The sequence below is a fragment of the Balaenoptera acutorostrata genome, chromosome 11 (assembly GCF_949987535.1).
Source record: "Balaenoptera acutorostrata chromosome 11, mBalAcu1.1, whole genome shotgun sequence".
NCBI classification, from domain to species: domain Eukaryota; kingdom Metazoa; phylum Chordata; class Mammalia; order Artiodactyla; family Balaenopteridae; genus Balaenoptera; species Balaenoptera acutorostrata.
In genome coordinates this window covers 8,374,172-8,392,766 of record NC_080074.1, presented here as the reverse complement: position 1 = coordinate 8,392,766, position 18,595 = coordinate 8,374,172, and the positions used below count along the sequence as shown (strand labels likewise).

The 18,595-nt window shown below is 51.1% G+C and overlaps 1 protein-coding gene across 1 annotated transcript; it reads left to right on the top strand.

The window, feature by feature from the left end:
- Window positions 1-5,466: 5,466 nt before the first annotated feature.
- MCHR1 (melanin concentrating hormone receptor 1) lies at window positions 5,467-8,684 on the top strand. The gene is made up of 2 exons (XM_007189101.2): window positions 5,467-5,972; window positions 7,197-8,684. The coding sequence occupies exons 1-2, from the start codon at window positions 5,891-5,893 to the stop codon at window positions 8,174-8,176; spliced, it is 1,062 nt and encodes a 353-aa protein (XP_007189163.1). The 5' UTR covers window positions 5,467-5,890; the 3' UTR covers window positions 8,177-8,684.
- Window positions 8,685-18,595: the final 9,911 nt, after the last annotated feature.

Sequence of the window (18,595 nt, the reverse complement as noted above, 5' to 3'; positions counted from 1 at the left end):
AGACCTAACAGGGGAGACTTCGTGGACTTGGCTGCCCTTGGTCTTGCATGTCCAGCACCCCTCTGCTCCCTGCTCCTTTGGGGAATTGCTGTTCCCTTTTCCAACTGTGTGTCTCCAGGGGCTCCTCTTTTGGGGTAGGGAATGTCGGGTAAACTGAGCTTTCCTTCGGAGGGAAGATCATGACATGTTCAGAACACTGGACCCCAAACCTTTACTGAGATGTCAGGCCTTTGTATTTTCATGGCATTTGAAGTGTTCAAAGTCTGAGAATCAAAGAGCCATCAAAAGAGATAATGAAGTCCCGAGGCAAGATGGGAAAGGTGCGCTGATGACCCTCACAAAAAAAAGACAGGGTTTCTGATCTTTTCTGCTTCTTGGAATACAGAAAAAGGCATTCGCTAGATCAATAACTGCATACCAGGTGTCAGGGACTGTATTTATTTTCCCCAACGACGATACCACATCTGAAATAGCAGCTGCAATTGGAGTCACCACATAATTATGTTTACAGTAACACACTGGCATTCCCTGACACCCATCTGCCTTCTCCACTGGACAAACTGAGAGTGAAGTGGGAATGTGATAAAATCACCACCTTGCATCTTTAAAGGCCTTGATGATACCATTAATCTCTTCAATCCCCCAGGGGGTGCAATATTGCTTTTGGCTTATCACTTTAGTAAAGAGGGATTTCCATTTGACTTCTCTCCTCATCAGATCCCTTACTCTGCCAATCCAAGAGCCAATACAGTAGTTCTGCCAATGGCTGGGATTATCTATTCCAGCTATAGAAGTAGGGGCAGGGAAACAAATAGCTTTGGAGGTCCACGGGGACTATTGTTAAGTCATTCCAGTCAAACTCCATTTATTACTCGATCCACCTTAATTCCCACTCTGACCAGTAGAGCCAAGTGGCTAAAGTCAGAGCTCTGCTTATCAGACCTGAAGGTTTTTTCAGATATACAGATCAAGTAGGAACTTAGTGAAGGGCTGCTCATATATTTTGGTTTTAGGGACTCCATGATCAATTAGCCACATCAGCCTCTGCAGGGCAGCCAATCTGGGTAACTCCACTGGCCCCGCCTATTATAATAACCATGCTCACTTTCCTCTGGAAAGTGCTGCTACTTGGTTTCTCCCACCCCAGGGTCTACACATCCTCACGGAAATAAGGAAGCCCACTTCACCTGCTGCTTTTCCCACCAGCAGCTCCCACCAAGGACTGTTTAGAGGTGCTACTACTGCCCCTCCCAAAGAACTTCTCAAGGCCGTGGTTTTCCGGGGAATCAACCCTGGGTACCAAAAAATATCATGTCCATTACATTCTGTTAGGGGGTTGACTTTATTCTGTAAGCAATTGGGAACCACTAAAGTGTTTTCAACAATGTAGGGTGATGAAATTTCTATCTTTTTTTTTTTTTTTTTTGGTTGCACCGTGCAGAATGCAGGATCTTAGTTCCCTGACCAGAGATCAAACTCTGGCCCCAGCAGTGAAAGCACCAAGTCCTAACCATTGGACCACCAGGGAATTCCCCTGAAATTTCTATCTTAACAAGAATACTCCTGCTGTTTGGTAGGGAGTATAGTGTAACGGGCAAGGCAGGAGTGAGGGGAGCAAGTGAGAATCTGATGCAGTGACCCCAGTAAGACTTCAAAACATGCAGATGACAGCCAAGTCCTGAAAAGTACAGGGCAGGTGGATATTACCACGGGGGCAGTCAGGGAGATACACCAAACCCTTGGGGTACCCTGGGTAGGGCACGGTGAGTGGGGGCACATGGATAGGAGGGAAAGGGTTTATTGCTGTACGTAGGCCTGATCTTCCTCGTGATTGTGCTGGGCAGAGCTGAGCAGCAGGTCAAAAGCCAGATGGCTTGGAGGAGAGTAGGTCAAAAGTTCTGTTCTCAGGAGGAGTTGGTGAGCGGTGTGGGCTTGTCCACCACTACAAGGGACCAGATGCTGTACCTCATGGGATCCTGGAGAAGCCATGTGAAAATGTGTGTCAGGAAAAGGGGAAAATGGGAAAAGCATCTTTCTGTGGCTCCCACCCCCCATTGGCCAACGGTTCACCCTAAGGAGTGAACTCTCCCCGTACTTCCAGGTTGCTCCGGCGTGGGCATTCTTTGGGGTCCTATATTCTAAGTCACGACAGCAACAGAGAGAATTGGGACAGAGGGTAAAAAGCACATGGTGCAGGCCTAGGGCAAAGCACCATCAGGTCATACCTGCACCTGAGCTTGGTACACCTGTACCTATACCTGAACTTGGTCAGGGACTGTGCTGAGCAGGGTCATTGCAGCAATGGATGGAATATAAACTAGGTGTGGCCAAGAGGATTTGAGAGGTGCACATGGGCATCCAGGAGGGATGCTCAGCCCTAAAACGGTCACTGGCAAGGAGAGTGAGACATGGTTTAAGTTAGTCATTTGTAGTGAAAAGGATGCTGAGGACTCTACCTGAATGCCTCCTCAAAGAGGACGTCCTTAACTCTCCTCTTTAAAGGACCCCAGTCACTCCCATCCTCCCATTCATTCCCTACCACACAAGTCATCTGCCACTGTGGACTGACTGTTCAGCCCCTCCACCAACCCCACACCTAACATGCAAAGGCCAGAAATCTAAAACTTACCGTTCTCAGATTCCCTTGCTGCTCAGTCATGGTTTAAATTTCTCCAATCAGGCAGAGTCGTTTTGCTAGTGCAGGGGTGGCATAGTTCCGGAGCCGTGCTTTTATAAACACCTAAATCCCTTCATGATTAAGTTACCTGGACTCGTCTGGATCTAAGTGTTGAGCAGGATATTTTGTTTACTTATTGGCTTGCCTGTTATTATCTGTCTCTCACCACTCTGTCATTGAAGCTCCTTGATACCAGGCACTTGTTTGTTTTTTTCCACTGTATCCACAAACCCTAGCACAGTGCCTGGTATATAGCAGAGGCTCAAGAATGATTTGCTGGATGAAAGGATGGATGGATGGGTGGGTGGATGGATAGAGGTGGGAAGACTATGGCAGGTGGAAGAGGATGAAATAGTGGGCTGTAAGGCTCATGTTCCCAGCCTGTAAATTCTGAAATGCCCCAGGGCCGAGTCCTCACAACTCTTTTCCAGTCACCCTCACCCTCTAGGTGAGCTCATCCAGCGTCATCAATTTAACTTCATAGCTCCAGGCATGACCTCTCCTCGGAATTTCTGGCTCACATCCAACATGACCCAACATTTTCACTCAGATGTCAACAGACGTCTCAAATGTAACATATCCAAACAGAACTCTTTCATTTCTCCTCCAAATCTTCTCCTCCCACAGACTTCCCTATCTCTATTCTGCCAGTTGTTTGGGCCAAAAACCTAGGAGTCATCCCTGATGCCTCTTTCTCTCATACATTTCTGGTCTAATCTGCAGCAAATCCTCTGGGCTCTACATAATGTACAGAAACCCACCATTTCTCCCCACCCCCACCTCCCCGGTCTAAGATACCATCCTATTTCACTTGGATTATTGCAATAGTCTTCTATACTGGATGCTTCTGGTCACCCTTGTCACATCTCCCTCGGCTACCTCTGACTTCGACTCCAGCTGCAGCAGACAGGTGTGTGTGAGCTCAGCTGATCTTGTGCTGATGTGTCTTGCCTCCGGCATGCACCTTGGGTCTGTTCGCTTTTCGCCCAGGACGTCAGCGCTCTCAGAGCCCTCTTGGCTCCAGCACAAGATTCACCTTGTGCCGACAGCCTCTCGCCTCAAGTGTGAGCTGCACATCAAAAGTCGTTCTGTGCCACATCTGATGCCGTAGCAGCCTGCTCCGCCCATGCACCCAGGAGCGCAGAGTCAACGCCCCAGTGGCAACACTCAAGCAGTGGGGGTCGAGGCAACTGAGAAAATGTTCCTGCCCCCCATCCTTCAGGCAGATGATTCTGGGAAACAGTCTGTGCACTTTTCAAGGACCCTGGTAAATGCAAGCTCCCATTGCCCACAGCAGCGAAGTTGATAATGCACCTTCTGCTGGCTTCGTCTTCTTTCCTGTCTTGTTGTCCCCACTCCCTCACGTCTGCTCCTTGGTTCATCTCTCAGAAGAGCCACGTGCACATAAGTCCTTGTCCCAGGACAAGGGCTAAGGCCTGACAGAATCTGCCATTCCGCTAGTTCCTCCTGCTACTCTCCCCTTTGCTCTACTATAGCCACAGTTCTCCAAAGACACCCAGCACACTCCTGCCTCAGGGCCTTTGCACTGGCTATTTCTGCTGTCTGGAATGCTCTTCCTCCAGATATTTCCAAGCACGCTTCTTTACTTCCTTCAGGACTCTTCCCGAGAGACCTTCGTATGTAAAGTAGTAACCTCTCCCCCTCCCCCAGTATTCCCTGGCCCCCTCACCCTGCTTTAAGTTTTTTATAGCACTGATCACCAATATCATAAATTGTCTTTTTTGGGGGGGTATATTTTCTGCCTGCTCCCCCACCCCCAACTTAAAAGCAATCATCATGGGCTTCCCTGGTGGCGCAGTGGTTGAGAATCTGCCTGCCAATGCAGGGGACATGGGTTCGAGCCCCTGGTCTGGGAAGATCCCACATGCCACGGAGCAACTGGGCCCGTGAGCCACAACTACTGAGCCTGCGCGTCTGGAGCCTGTGCTCCACAACAAGAGAAGCCGCGATAGTGAGAGGCCCGTGCACCGCGATGAAGAGTGGCCCCTGCTCGTTGCAACTAGAGAAAGCCCTCGCACAGAAACGAAGACCCAACGCAGCCAAAAATAAATAAATAAATAAATAAATAATTTTTTTAAAAAAAAGCAATCATGAGGACAGGGACGCAAGGACTTTATTGTTTTTTTCACTGCAGAACCTAGAACAGTGCTTGGCAAGTAGTAAGTGCTCAATAAATATTTGTTGGATGAAACAAACAAACAAATAAATAAATAAGACTGAAGAAGTATGTATGGATCAGACTGCGGTTACCTTGAACCCCCGGCTCCCGAGTCCGGCAGCGGGTCTGGTGGTGGCTCTGGGCTCTGAGGGGCACCAAAGGCTGGCAGCAGCATGCCTGTGCCGAGAACCCACTGACTGCTTTGGCCTCTCAGGCTGTTCCTGATGATCCCTTTGGGGGTCTTTGTTCTGAAATTTCTCTCAAGGAGTTCCAGGTAAAACCTCAAGGACCTAAGAGCATCTCTCTAAGCCTGGTCCATGCTGATCCTGGGCAGAAGGGAGTTTGTCCCCTTCTGGTCCCCGAGACCCTGGCCATCACCAACATGGGGTGACCTGAACCGCCTCTGAGTGCCTGCAAGGGCTCAGCAGCCAACAACTCCTCAGCTTCTGAAGGCTGGAATCCATCGGGGCGCTGGGAAGGGGCTGAGGGTGGCCTGGGGGCAGGCGTGCTGTGGTCCAAGCCTTCCCTTCCCAAGCTCTGCTCGCAGCCACCCCCGGCCCCCGGCCCGGTGGCCTAGGCACCCGTACGTGGGGTGAGGGGCTGGCCGGGCTCCTTGCCTTTGCAGAGTCTTGTAGCCTCACGTGAGGGAAGCAGCACCCCCGGTGGCACAGGAGACACAGCCCAAGTGCCAGAGGGAAGGATGCCCCGTCCCTGATGGGGATGCCTGAGCCCGGCTCCGGCCGCTGGGCTCTGCAGGCAGTCGGAAGCTGGAGCTGCTGCGGCGCAGGACCGAAGAGGTTAACGCGCATCTGCCTCCGAATGTTAATGTGTCTAGGTGATGTCAGTGGGAGCCGGGGAAGGAGTGAGGGGAGAGCGGTGGGCAGCGGAGGCAGCGGAGGCTGCCGGACTACCTAGGAAGACCCCCTCCAGACGGCGGGGCTCCGGGGGGCCGGGGCTCGGGACGCAGCGGTCGGCGCGGGAGGCTGCCGCAGCCTGCGTGGGCCGACGGGCGAGCGGACGCCGGCGCCGGCGGGATGGACCTGGAAGCCTCGCTGCTGCCCACCGGCCCCAACGCCAGCAACACCTCGGATGGCCCGGATAACCTCACCACGGCCGGTGAGACGTGTTGGAGGGGAGTCCTCCCTCCTCTGCGCCGGGGGTGGGAAATGGGAAGATTTCACCTCTGAGCCAAACTGCTGGCGAAACTTTATTACAGTTCTTGGGGATAAAATGTGCAGTATGCTTTGCCCGGAGGGGCAGGGGGAAAGGGGACGAGAATGAAACGGCAGGGGCAGAGAAGCGGGCAAAGGCACACTCGGAAGTGGCCGGGGATGGTGGCCAGCCGCGAGGGAGGCAGGGGAGAGCTGCCAGGAGTTCCAAAGATGCTTTGCAGACAATATTCCAGGCTAGAAAAGCAAGCAAGAGAAGCTGGAGGGTGGTATGTAGGGAGATAGCTGGAGGCTCACTCATTCACTGATCCCATTGGCTTTTCGCTCGAACTACGTGTGATGGGGTCTGAAACATCCTTACTGCCTCCTCGGAGAGGCGTGGGAAGGGATAACTCACAGAGATGCGAGGACATTTCCAGCGCTCAGATGCCCTGGAATTCTAGCTTTGAAGGATAAGAGGAGGAAGAAAAAAGAGGAAAGGTGTGCATAGAGAAAATTCTCGGGTGGCTGGGCTACAACACACAGCTTCAGTCTCTGGTCACTCAGGAAGCCTGGGAAGCCCAGGCTCAGAAGATAGGGACCAAGGAAATCCCGGATAGGAACCCAGGAGAGGGGAGGGCTGTGGGCCTGATGGGCAAAAGCCTCCAGGAGACAGTCACCCACAGAGATGCCCAGGAATCAGTACCCAGCTTTCAATCAGCGACTCCTGAAATGAAATGATCAGGGCTGCAAACAGGAAAGGAGAAAACACATGCACACACCCACACATGCTCAGTTTCATGTCCTGCTGGCTGTTTTGATGATGTTTCCTGGTGAAGCCCAGAGGCCCACAGAACAGTTCTCTGCAGACTGCTGTGGTTCTTGACTCTGTGACTTCTGAGAAAATGCAGGAGGCAAAGGACCAGTCCTTCAACAAACAGGTGGTGCAGGAGACTCTGATGGGATAGACCAGGGAACCGGTGCAGGAGGGCACGGGGGCAGGATTAGCAGCAGTGTGGGCAGGGAGTGTGGCATGGGGGATTCCCGATGAATGATGGGCCCTGAGCTGAAATGGCAGGAGGATGAATGGGGGGCAGGCTCACGGCTGGAAGCTGAGCACGCCAGTAGGAGGTCAGTCCTCAGAGAGCAGAGTGCATGTCAAATGGTCGACGCTCGCTCCTTCTGTCCCCAGGGCTGCCGCCTCGCACAGGGAGCGTCTCTTACATCAACATCATCATGCCTTCGGTGTTCGGTACCATCTGCCTCCTGGGCATCATTGGGAACTCCGTGGTCATCTTTGCGGTGGTGAAGAAATCCAAGCTGCACTGGTTCAGCAACGTCCCCGACATCTTCATCATCAACCTCTCGGTGGTGGACCTCCTCTTTCTCCTGGGCATGCCCTTCATGATCCACCAGCTCATGGGCAATGGTGTCTGGCACTTTGGAGAGACCATGTGCACCCTCATCACGGCCATGGACGCCAACAGTCAGTTCACCAGCACCTACATCCTGACCGCCATGGCCATTGACCGCTACCTGGCCACCGTCCACCCCATCTCCTCCACCAAGTTCCGGAAGCCCTCCGTGGCCACCCTGGTGATCTGCCTCCTGTGGGCCCTGTCCTTCATCAGCATCACCCCCGTGTGGCTCTACGCCAGGCTTATCCCCTTCCCAGGAGGCACCGTGGGCTGTGGCATCCGCCTGCCCAACCCAGACACCGACCTCTACTGGTTCACCCTGTACCAGTTTTTCCTGGCCTTTGCCCTGCCCTTCGTGGTCATCACGGCCGCGTATGTGAGGATCCTGCAGCGCATGACATCCTCCGTGGCCCCCGCCTCTCAACGCAGCATCCGGCTGCGGACAAAGAGGGTGACCCGCACGGCCATCGCTATCTGCCTGGTTTTCTTTGTGTGCTGGGCGCCCTACTACGTGCTTCAGCTGACCCAGCTGTCCATCAGCCGCCCGACGCTCACCTTTGTCTACCTGTACAACGCGGCCATCAGCTTGGGCTATGCCAACAGCTGCCTCAACCCCTTTGTGTACATCGTGCTCTGTGAGACGTTCCGAAAACGCTTGGTCCTATCGGTGAAGCCTGCGGCCCAGGGGCAGCTTCGAGCCGTCAGCAATGCCCAGACGGCTGATGAAGAGAGGACAGAAAGCAAGGGCACCTGACACTTCCCCTGCCACCCTGGGCACTTCCACGTCAGGGCACCACGGCAGACCATGGGGGAAGATGCTGAGAGAAACCCAAGACCGCTCTGGGAGGATGTAGGCAGGCTGGGTGGTTACAACTAAAAACATTCAACGGGGCCCACAGATTGCTCAACGGAGCCAGGTTTGGGGGCTTCAAGCATCAGAAATCTCCTTCGGAGAGCAAGACGGACCTTTGGGTTGAACAGAAACTGAGTAAGAAGATTGGTTTAAAAGTTCAGTTGAGTCCTACATCTGCTAGCTCCCAAATGTCTTTTTCCAGAGAGAAGACGTAGAAGGCTTCTTGCCGGGTTTATTTAAAATCAGGCAGGGCCAGGGCGTGAGCAGCGGTATGGGCACAGGCCCCTGGGGAAATGGGAAAGGTGGTGCGGCCTCACCACCTTTTCCTGTCTCTCATTGGTAAGATGGAGGGCAACCTTTCTCCCAAGCTGGAGGATGATGAAAAATAAAGCATGTGGTCTCTCCACGTTCCAGCATCCTGTGTCAGTTTCCCTTTATCTCTAGGCGATGCATGTTTATTTGGGGGGTGGGGGTGGGGTCTGAGCCCACGGAGGTAAAAGCCCAATTTGCTAGGAGATCCACTTATTGGGAATGACAAGGCTACCCGGGATGGGTGTGGGTGAGGGCCTTGAAATTAAGAAAAAGGGGAAGGGTCAAGGGGGCTTTTGCAGTTGTGGGGTCATTCTCTTCAGGGGGCACATTTGTCAGTCACCAGATCCAGAGTGAGCGCCCATCAGGGTCCTGCACATGCAGGGGTCATTCTGAAGCCTGGTGTGTTTGGCATCATTTTTTTGCTCTAGCCCTTTCTCTCCAAAGTAAAAACGAATAAAGGAAAATCTCCACCCGTATCTCTCTGGACGCTCCTGTATAATTGCTCGGGCTTGGGGGTGGGCGTAGCAGTGGAGGTGGGCGGCCGAAAAGGAAAAGAGGGGTCGTTTGGCCGTGGAATCTAGACCTTGGTTCAGGCTGCATTTTAGGAAGCAAGAAGCAGGGCATCTGCTTGCCTAAACCCATAGGGAGGATTACTGTGAATTCATTAGATTGAAATTCCGCTGCCAGTCTTGTTCTCGGGACTCAACTTCCTGTCTTCTGCTCAAAAGCACTCGGTTGTTATCAGTGCTGGCCCCTCAGGCCAGAGTCCCACCCGCCACCTCCCCTGCTGAGTCACAAGTCGCAGGGCTGGCTTCTTGGGGCAGCCTGAGCCTGAGCCTGCCTCTTGCTGCTGCTGCTAAGATCTGCTGTGAGCCACGTTGAGCAGGAAGATTACAGACGGGGCCGCTGGGCGGCGGCCAAGGCTGCTGCTTCTCAGCTTCTTCACGAGCGGAGCCAGGAGCCAGGAGTCCTGCGCGAACCACTCCGCAGACATTGATGAGATAGTGGGAGCAAATTGTGAGCTCCTGACTTGTCCAGAGGCATCCTTAAAGCAGGTGCATCAGCACAGCCTCTCTCACCAGTTATTTTTCACTGCGGAGCTGCAGCAGGTAGCCTGATTAGCAAACTTCTGGGCAGCTTCTTCAGGTCCCGGCGAGCTCTTTGTAATCATCATCATTAGTATTTCCTGCTTGCGTTCCACCCCACCCAGTGCGTGGGGAGTTGGGGTCGGGGGGTGGGGACAAAGCAGACAGTTTTCCTTACTCATTTACAGTGAGGTCTCTAGCTGTCACAGGTAAGCTCCAAATCTGTTTTAGATGCACATCCAACAACAACAAAAAAGATTCTTATGGGAGCTTTAAGGCAACTCCTACCCACTAGTTCCAGAAAAGGAGGTTTTCCTGTAACTGGTTTGCCTATGGAAGCCTTCCCCAGGGTCTATCTTCTCCACCCTCTCCCCCCTCCAAGGGGGACTCTGGGAGAGGAAATAGGTGAGATGGCCTCTCCCAGGAAATGCAAGTGACCAAGGCTACAGGCCGGTGAGTGGGCAGGCGAATGACCTGCTGACGGCCCCAGAGACTCTCAACCCCATATTGAAAACTGAAGTTGAAGCAAAGTGGGTTGAGACAGGAAAGTGAGTGGGTGGTAACGTAAACAGTGAGTTTTACGGTATGTGAATTATATATCAATGTTAAGAAAAATGACAAGAGTATGCAAGGCTGAGGAAGGCAGAGCCTGAGGGAGGTGATGGGGCGAACAGGGCAGTAAGAATAATAAAGGCTAACAATTATGTGCCGGCTATGGGACGGGCACTAGGCTAAATATTTGACGTAGATTATCGTATTTAACACTCACAGCAACTCTATGAGGCAGGTTCTATTATTACTCCCATTTTATAAACGAGGAAATTGAGGCCCTAGAGAGATGTTAAGTCACTGATCACAGGCACCCCTGGAGCCAATGCCTGTCTGGCCACAAAGCTGTGCCTCATGCACGGGACCAGCCATAGGATAGAATTAAGTCCCAGAACAAAGGCAGAAGATGCTCTGAGAGGCTGAAGAAGTCTTCACTTCTCACTGGGGATTCAGGGCATGTGGAAGAGATTTTGAAGTGTAGATAGGACTTTGACAGGCAGAGATGGGGAAGAGCAAGTTTCAGGTAGGTGGAAAAAACCTGAGCTAATATGTAGAGGTGGGAAAAGTTGAGTGTGTTTAAGGAACATTGCTGACGGTATTGGGGACCCTCCACCACCAAAGCACATGCTCCCTCTTCCCCCAGGGTATGGATCATGATTAGTCTAACCCTATTGGACAGCCCTCTTTCCTGCTTTCCCAACCTCCCTTGCAGCTAAGGGTCCACATATGATCTAGTTTTCAGCAGGAGAGATGCGTGCAATGTTTCACTCCGTTTTGTATTTGACATCTTCATTTGAAATGCTGAGATGCAGGGACTTCCCTGGTGGTCCAGTGGTTAAGACTCCAAGCTTCCACTGCAGGGGGCATGGGTTTGATACCTCGTGGGGGAACTAGGATCCCTCATGCCTTGCGGCACGGCCAAAAAAAAAAAATTAGGCTTTATGAAATGCTGAGATGCAATATCGTCCACTTTGAATGGGGAAAATGCAAAATTGTGTTCCTCTTCTACCTGTGTGGTTCCTTAAGAAATGTGTTTTTTAAAAAAATCAAAACAAAAACAGGACCTAAGCAGAAGTCAGCTGTGGGGACTTCTGGAAAAAGTTTTGCTTTCCTGACTAAAGGAAACAGATCAGGTGGGTAGCATCTGGGCTCTTCCTCCTTTCTCCCTGCCTTGAATGCAGATGCATCATCTGGAGCTGCAGCCACTCTCTTGGGATCACGAGGTGACAAGTATGAGAATGCAAACCAGTGCTCTAAGGCAGATGAGTCAGGAAGACAGCGAGAGCATGCGTTCCCAAGGGCATCACTGACTTGCTGAACCAACACCAACCTCGAGGCTTCTAGGTGTGCAAGAAAGTAAATCCCTATCTGTTTAAGCAACTGTTCTGTTAACCCTCCTGATAACATCCTAAGCTTCCAACCTAAACTTTCCTGGTTTAGGAAGTATGGACCCCAGCCCCACCTCCACAGATGGGCCCCACCTGGCTTTAACCAATCACCGTATCCCATCTCCCTGGCCACAGTGGTTCATTCAGGGAGGCAAGAACAATCAATGGGATGTAAAAAGTCATTAGCCAGGATTTCTGGGAAGGAAGGTCTTTTTCCTTTGTTTGGAGCTGTTGGTAGAGCCTCTCCCATCCCCCTCCTAGACTTGACCTGGGAAGCACACAGCTCCATGAGCTGCCGGCAGCCGCCTTGGGGTTGCCTGGGCAAAGCCCTCCTGAGACTGGAGCCAGCTCAGAAGAATCAGAGCTGAAACAGAAAGTGTGAGAATCAGGTGATGTTGTTGGGGACTTGATCAAGCCTTGCTTGAAGTTAAGATACTCTTAACCCGTTTGATTATATGAACCAATAAATTCCCTTTAACAGCCATTTCAGTCGGGCTTTCTATTATTTGCAACTAGGAAGTCATAAGAAAGATATGAACAATTTTTTTTTTTTTTTGGCCACGCCACTCGGCATGTGAGATCTTAGATCCCCGACCAGGGATCAAACCCTTGCCCCCTGTAGTGGAAGTGCGGAGTCTTAACCACTGGACCGTCAGGGAAGTCCAGAAAGATATGAACATTTTAAAGATTAGGTTGGACTATTGGTGTTATGGGCTGACTTGTCTTCACCCAAAATTCGTGTGTTGAGGCCCTAACCCATGTGATGGCATTTGTAGATGATGCCTTGGGAGGTAATTATGTTTAGATGAGGTCATGAGACACCAGAGAGCTTGCTTCTCTCTCTCTCCACCTGCACACCCCAAGAAAAGGCCATGTGAGGACACAGTGAGAAGGCAGCCATTTGCAAGCCAGGAAGAGCTCTCACCAGGAAATAAATCAGCCGGCACTTTGATCTTGGCCTTCCAGCCTCCAGAACTGTGAGAAATAAATGTCTGTTGTTTAAGCCACAGAGTCTATGGTATTTTGTTTTAGCAGCCCAAGCTAAGACAATTGGTAAGAGCCTTTTTAGTTGTAAATGACAGAAATCCAACTCAATTGATTTGAGCAAAAAAATAGGGGAACATTCTGGCCTTTGTCTTTTTTTTTTTTTTGTCTGCATTGGGTCTTTGCTGCTGCACGCTTTCTCTAGTTGTGGCGAGCGGGGGGCTACTCTTCGTTGTGGTGTATGGGCTTCTCATTGCAGTGGCTTCTCTTGTTGCGAAGCATGGGCTCTAGGCACGCAGGCTTCAGTAGTTGTGGCACGTGGGCTCAGTAGTTGTGGCTCACAGACTCTAGAGCGCAGGCTCAGTAGTTGGGGCGCACGGGTTTAGTTGCTCTGCGGCATGTGGGATCTTCCCAGACCAGGGCTCGAACCCGTGTCCCCTGCATTGGCAGGCGGATTCTTAACCACTGTGCCACCAGGGAAGCCCCATTCTGGCCTTTTAAGTGGAAAATTTCAGGGATTGCTAAGGCTTTCAGTCATAACTGGATCCAACAGCTCAAAAGCTCTGCCATCAGGCGGACTCTCCCTTTCTCTCTTCCCCACACCCTCTCTCTCTCTCTCACTCAGCTCAGTTTTCCTCTCTGTTGGCCTCCTTCTCAAGGGATGTCCCCTGATGTGGTAGCAAAGATGGCCACCAGCAGGGGTGTGAACTTGCATTATCCTCACAGACAGCAGCTCCAGGAATTAGCCAGGACTTCTGTCCTGCCACCTGCCATGTCCTTGCCACCTTTCCCTCCAACATCTGTTTCAAAACCCGAAAAAGCTTCTGAGTGGTCACGTGTGAGTTACATACCTTCCCACTTTCACCCAACCAAGCATGAGATCTGGGGACATGGGACACTTTTATTGGCTAGAACAGGTCACGTGCTCACCCGATTGGGGTCATTTCACTGGCAGCCCCATTGTGTGTGTGTGTGTGTGTGTGTGTGTGTGTGTGTGTGTGTGTGTGTGTGTGTGTGTTGCAGTTCCTAAAAGAAAAAGAGAATTTATATTGCCTTAAGTAGAAAGAAGGATAGAAGGATGATGGGCAAACAAAGACAACAGATATCCCACCAGGTAGGGTCTCAATAATTAGAGAGGGTGGCATGGAAAAGAGAACAGGCAAAGGACAGGTAGGAGAATCAAGGAAGATTGAGAAGCCAGCCAGGAAGCCAGGTGATTACTGTGGAGGATTCTGCACAGGAAAGAATCTTTAACCTTGAATCTGATGAAAACTGTGGATCCTTCCCCCTGAGTGCACATTTGCACATGCGCATAAAACACTGCAAATAAGTTTGGAGGGTTTATAACCTCCTCCCCAGTGCCCGAGGAGGAGCCCTGGTAATGGAGGAATCTGGATGTCTGAGAGCAAAGTCAGACAGAAGACCCCAGATGGCTGTGAGCAGGCACAGCGCTTACTGTCAGAGCCAAAGCAGGCAGGGCCCCTGCCCTTGCCGAGCTTCCGACCCCAGTGGAGAGCGAATGTTAATCAGATTATCTCGTGGAGAAATGTGAAATTACAAAGGGGAGGTATGAGAATCAGTGCATGGGCGAGGGGTAAGCTGTTCAGGCAGGTCAGGGAAGGCTTGGCAAAAGTAGGGACATTTCACCCACTGAGCTCTGAAGGGTAAGGAGGGGAGGGGGCCTTATCTGTGCAAGAGCCCTGTGCTTGGGGGGAGTTTAAGAGAATGCCAATGGACGCCCTGATATGGAGGAACCCAAGGGATGTCTCAGCTGGATACACACTGTGTTCTCAGGTCCTCCTGGAATCTGTTTTGTAATGTGGAACAAGAAAGAACTCTGGGTGCAGGACTTCCCTGGTGGTCCAGCGGTTAAGACTCCGCGCTCCCAATGCAGGGGGCCAGGTTCGATCCGTGGTCAAGGAACTAGAACCCGTTTGCTGCAAGTAAAAGATCCCACATGTTGCAACTAAAGATCCAGCACAGGACAACGAAGATCCTGCGTGCTGAAACTAAGACTGGGCACAGCCAAATAAGGATAGGGAGATAATAAATAAATAAATATTTTTTAAAATAATTTTTTTTTTTTAAAAAAGGGCAGAAGTGCAGAGGTGGCAGAATGCATGGTATCTGGGATGGAGCCCTCTGGAAAAAAAAAAAAAAAGAAATCTGGTTGCAATTATGTGGTTGCAACAGCAGCCTGGGGGCAAACCAGCTCATTGCAAAAGGGAAAAACAAGAGTTTGGTTCATAGTGGTTCTGCTGTCTTTCCATCCTGGTCTCTCCTGGATCTCACTTAAAAAAAAAAAAAAAAAAAAAAGCTGAAATCTCAAACGCCAGCTCCGTTACCAACACTTGACAAAGCTCTAACTTGTCAGACAAGTGGATTTGGAGCACAGGCTACCCTGCTACCACCTCCTTGCCTGGCACTCCCTGGATCAGCTCCCCCTCCCCCGCTACCAGTCACCCTCCACACCAGTGGAGCCAGGGAAGTTGCAGCCGCCCACCTGCTCACCCGGCTGCCTGCTGACAAAAGCTTTGCTGGGAGCTTCATTACCTCTAGTGCCTCCCCAACTCTCCTTCCCCCCTTGAGAAATGGCGTTAAGAGGAAGAAATCAGAAAGGAAGACAATATCTTTCTGAAGGACATGGGGAGGGAACCTTAAATGCAGCAGTACCTTTTAGATAAAGCAGGCGGGGCACTCCCACGATCACCAGTCACAGCCTTGGTCCTCACCTCCAGCCCCTTGACCACTCAATAGACCACTCCCCCTTTTTACTGGTGCCCCTCAAATCCCTATCTCCCTTCCTGACCCCCGTCCAATATTTCCACCTCTCCACTTGACATCTCTCCCATCCTGGACTCAACATGATGGAAACCATATTTTCATTATCTTCCTACCACTGACCACCCACACTAACTCACCCTCCAAATTTCCCCAGTTTTCTTCAGGGCATTACATCCCTTGTTCTTTTTCACCCCCTATATCTGTTCCATCAGAAAGTCCTGCCAAGGCTTATATTAAATTATTTCACAGATTCATTCCTTCCATCTGATTTCTAGACTCAGAGACAGCTGGGTTTATATCAGCATGGACACTAACTTGCTGTGTGACCTTGGACAGGTCATTTAACCTCTCTGAGCTTTTTTATTCTGTAACATGGAAGTAAGACTATATTTCTCACAGGGTTGTTGTGAGAACTGAAGCATATATAAAGTGGTAAACAACAGATGTCCCGTGAAACATGAATTCTCTTCTCCCCTCTCTCTCTCGGTAGCATCCTAGTCTGAGTCCTTCTCATCACATACCTGGATTATAGCTGTAACTTGCCAAAGGGTCCCCAGTTTTCTAATCTCTTTCTCCAATCCAATCCATCCCAAACACCAAGACCAGAGAAATCTTATGTTCCTTTTGTCACTTTTCTGACCTTATAATATTCCTGTCCCATTACCATCAGGTTGAGTCAAAGACCCATCTTAGCCCTAAAATTTGCAATAATGTGGCCTCTTACATCCCAGGATGACTCCGCTCTCTTTGTTGAAGACCGTGGGAACAAATGTGATTGGCTGAGGGAGACTGAGGAGAAGAGAGCTAAGGACAGGACAGAATCTTAGGGACCTTCACCTTGCAGGGCTGGGCAGAAGAAGAGGAACCAGTAGAGGAGCTTGTGGAGGATCAGCCAGAGAGGTAGGAGGGTAACCTGGAGAGCCTGGCATCCTGGAAGCCAATGGAAAGGACAGTTTCCAAGAGAAAGTGAGCAAGAGTGCCAAATGCTGCAGAAAGGTCACGCTGAGGGCTGAAAACATGGGTTGAATGGTGTCTTCCAAAAAGATATGTCCAAGTTAACCCTCAACATCTGGGACTTTTTTGGAAATTGGATCTTTGCAGATACAATGAAGTTAAGGATCTCAGGATGAGATCATCCTGGATCTAGGGTGGGTCCTAAACCCAGTGATGTCCTTGGATTTTTATTAAAAGAAAAGGAGATTTGAGACACAGAGACACACCCAGGGCAAGCACATGAAGCCTGATGCAGAGACTGGAGTGATGCATCCCTGAGCCAAGGGACACCAGGAGTGGGAGAGAGGTGTGGGATGGCTTCTCCCTCAGAAGGTTCCAGAAGGAACCTATCCTGTCCAACAACTTGATTTCGGGTTTCTGGCCTCCAGAACTGTAAGAGAATACATTTGTCTCTTTTTTCGTTTTTTTGCTTTAGGCTATCAAGTTTGTGGTACTCTGTCACAGCAGCCCTAGGAAATGAATCCAGGGCTTGGATTTAGAAATACAGAGGTTGTTGGTTGACCTTGGTGGGTTCTGAAGCAGTAGGAACAACTCTCCCAGGAAGTTTGACTATACAGGGGAGGACAGCTATGGCCGAAACTAAAGCAATATCGTGTAAAGGAAAGGTCCTTGAAAAAAACAAAACTGCTAATGAAACAGTTGGTCCTACATCAACAGGGTTGAAAGGACAGAATGCACAGACTCACAGAACTTCAGGGCTGGGAGGACCTCAAACACGCTTCAGCGTCAGTGGGTGGGCGGGGGAGATGCCGGTTGAAAGACATCCATGTGCTTTCTCGGGTGACCTCCCTCCTCTTCTGCCTGGAGAAGATTAGGAATGCAAAGAGGAAGTGCTCAGCTCTGAACACCCCAAAAAATATTCTTGAGTGTAAAACAAGGGAATAACCTTGAAAGCCAATCTTCGCCAAGAGAGAAAAGGATTTTCTAAATAACTGAAGCATACATTAACATACCCAGGGCCAGGCCTGGTTGATTAGGTCACCCAGAGTTTTGTAAGAGCTTGGAGTGAAGGAAAGCAGGATATGATGCGCTGGGTATGGCCCCAGGACAGTCGTGAAGGAAGGCAGGGGCAAGGGACACAGGGGGTCCCACATGTGGTCTCAATCCTCCTTCTGGCCAAAGCCAGGGGTTGAGGGGACAGCTAAAAGCACTTGTTCCTTGACCCTCTTTCCCATCTGAATACCTGGGAGGAGACCCATATTGGGTGAGACCTGTGTCCAGCCGGTCAGCGGGGCAGAAGAGCCACATGGAGGTGGGGAAATGGCCAGATGAATGACCCACTCCCCATGGCTGCAGGGGATCCTGGAATAACTGTCTGGCAAGGAGATGTGGAGGTGCCGAAGGACCTGGGAGCCCTCGGAGTCTCAGGGCAGGAAAAAGAGGCCACTCTTGTGCGGCCCTCATGCACGGGGCATGATTCCAGCAGTGGGTGTCAGCAGGGCACTCCGGAAGGCCCACGGGTGACCGCTCAGCAGACCTGGCCACCACCATCAAGGACAGTGGCAGCAGAGAGGAGGGGAAACTTAAAGGACTGAGCACGTAGCCTACAGAGACTGAGTCATCCCAGAGAGACGGTTTAAGCTGGAAGACGCTGTAGCGCCATGAATCGGCAAATCAGGATTCCTTCCCACTTCCCTGCAGTTGAGCAGGGGCTCCTCAGCTCAGTCACAGGAAACAGAAGCTACATTTGTCCTGGCATTTTTCCTTGAATACTAATCTGTGCTTCTGCTCCCCAGGCCACTGTCACCCAGGCAGTGCTCCAAAGGCTGGGAGCAACATTTCTGCAGCTGCCGGAGGAGTGGGGGGAGGCTTGTGGTGAAGGGTTCCTGGGGGCCTGGGATGCGGAGATGAAATGTGTGCAAGTGGAACACGATTCTCCTGGGAACGGCTCCGGGGATGGCTGCCTCTGGGAGAGGATGTCAAATTCAAGAGTACAAATCAATATTGTCGTATAGCCCAGAGGCTGAGGGGAAGCACCAGGTGAGAGGGAGTGGGAAAGGCCGCCAGGCCCGGGATGGAGACCTGGGCTGTTGGATTTTAATAGAAAAGTGGCGGCATGGGAGCCTGCCCCTCGGTTCACTTAGTCCTCCCCACAGCACTAGGGGTTCGCACGAAAAACAAACAAACAAAACCCAGAGGCACTGTTTGCCTCCATTTCTGTTTTGAGGCTGGGGCTCAGACCAGGTCAGGAGCCGCAGCTGGTA

Coding starts and splice junctions, on each gene's coding strand:
- MCHR1 (XM_007189101.2), top strand. CDS start 5,891: ATGGACCTGGAAGCCTCGCTGCTGCCCACCGGCCCCAACGCCAGCAAC. Junction 5,973..7,196: donor GGATAACCTCACCACGGCCG/GTGAGACGTGTT, acceptor TTCTGTCCCCAG/GGCTGCCGCCTCGCACAGGG.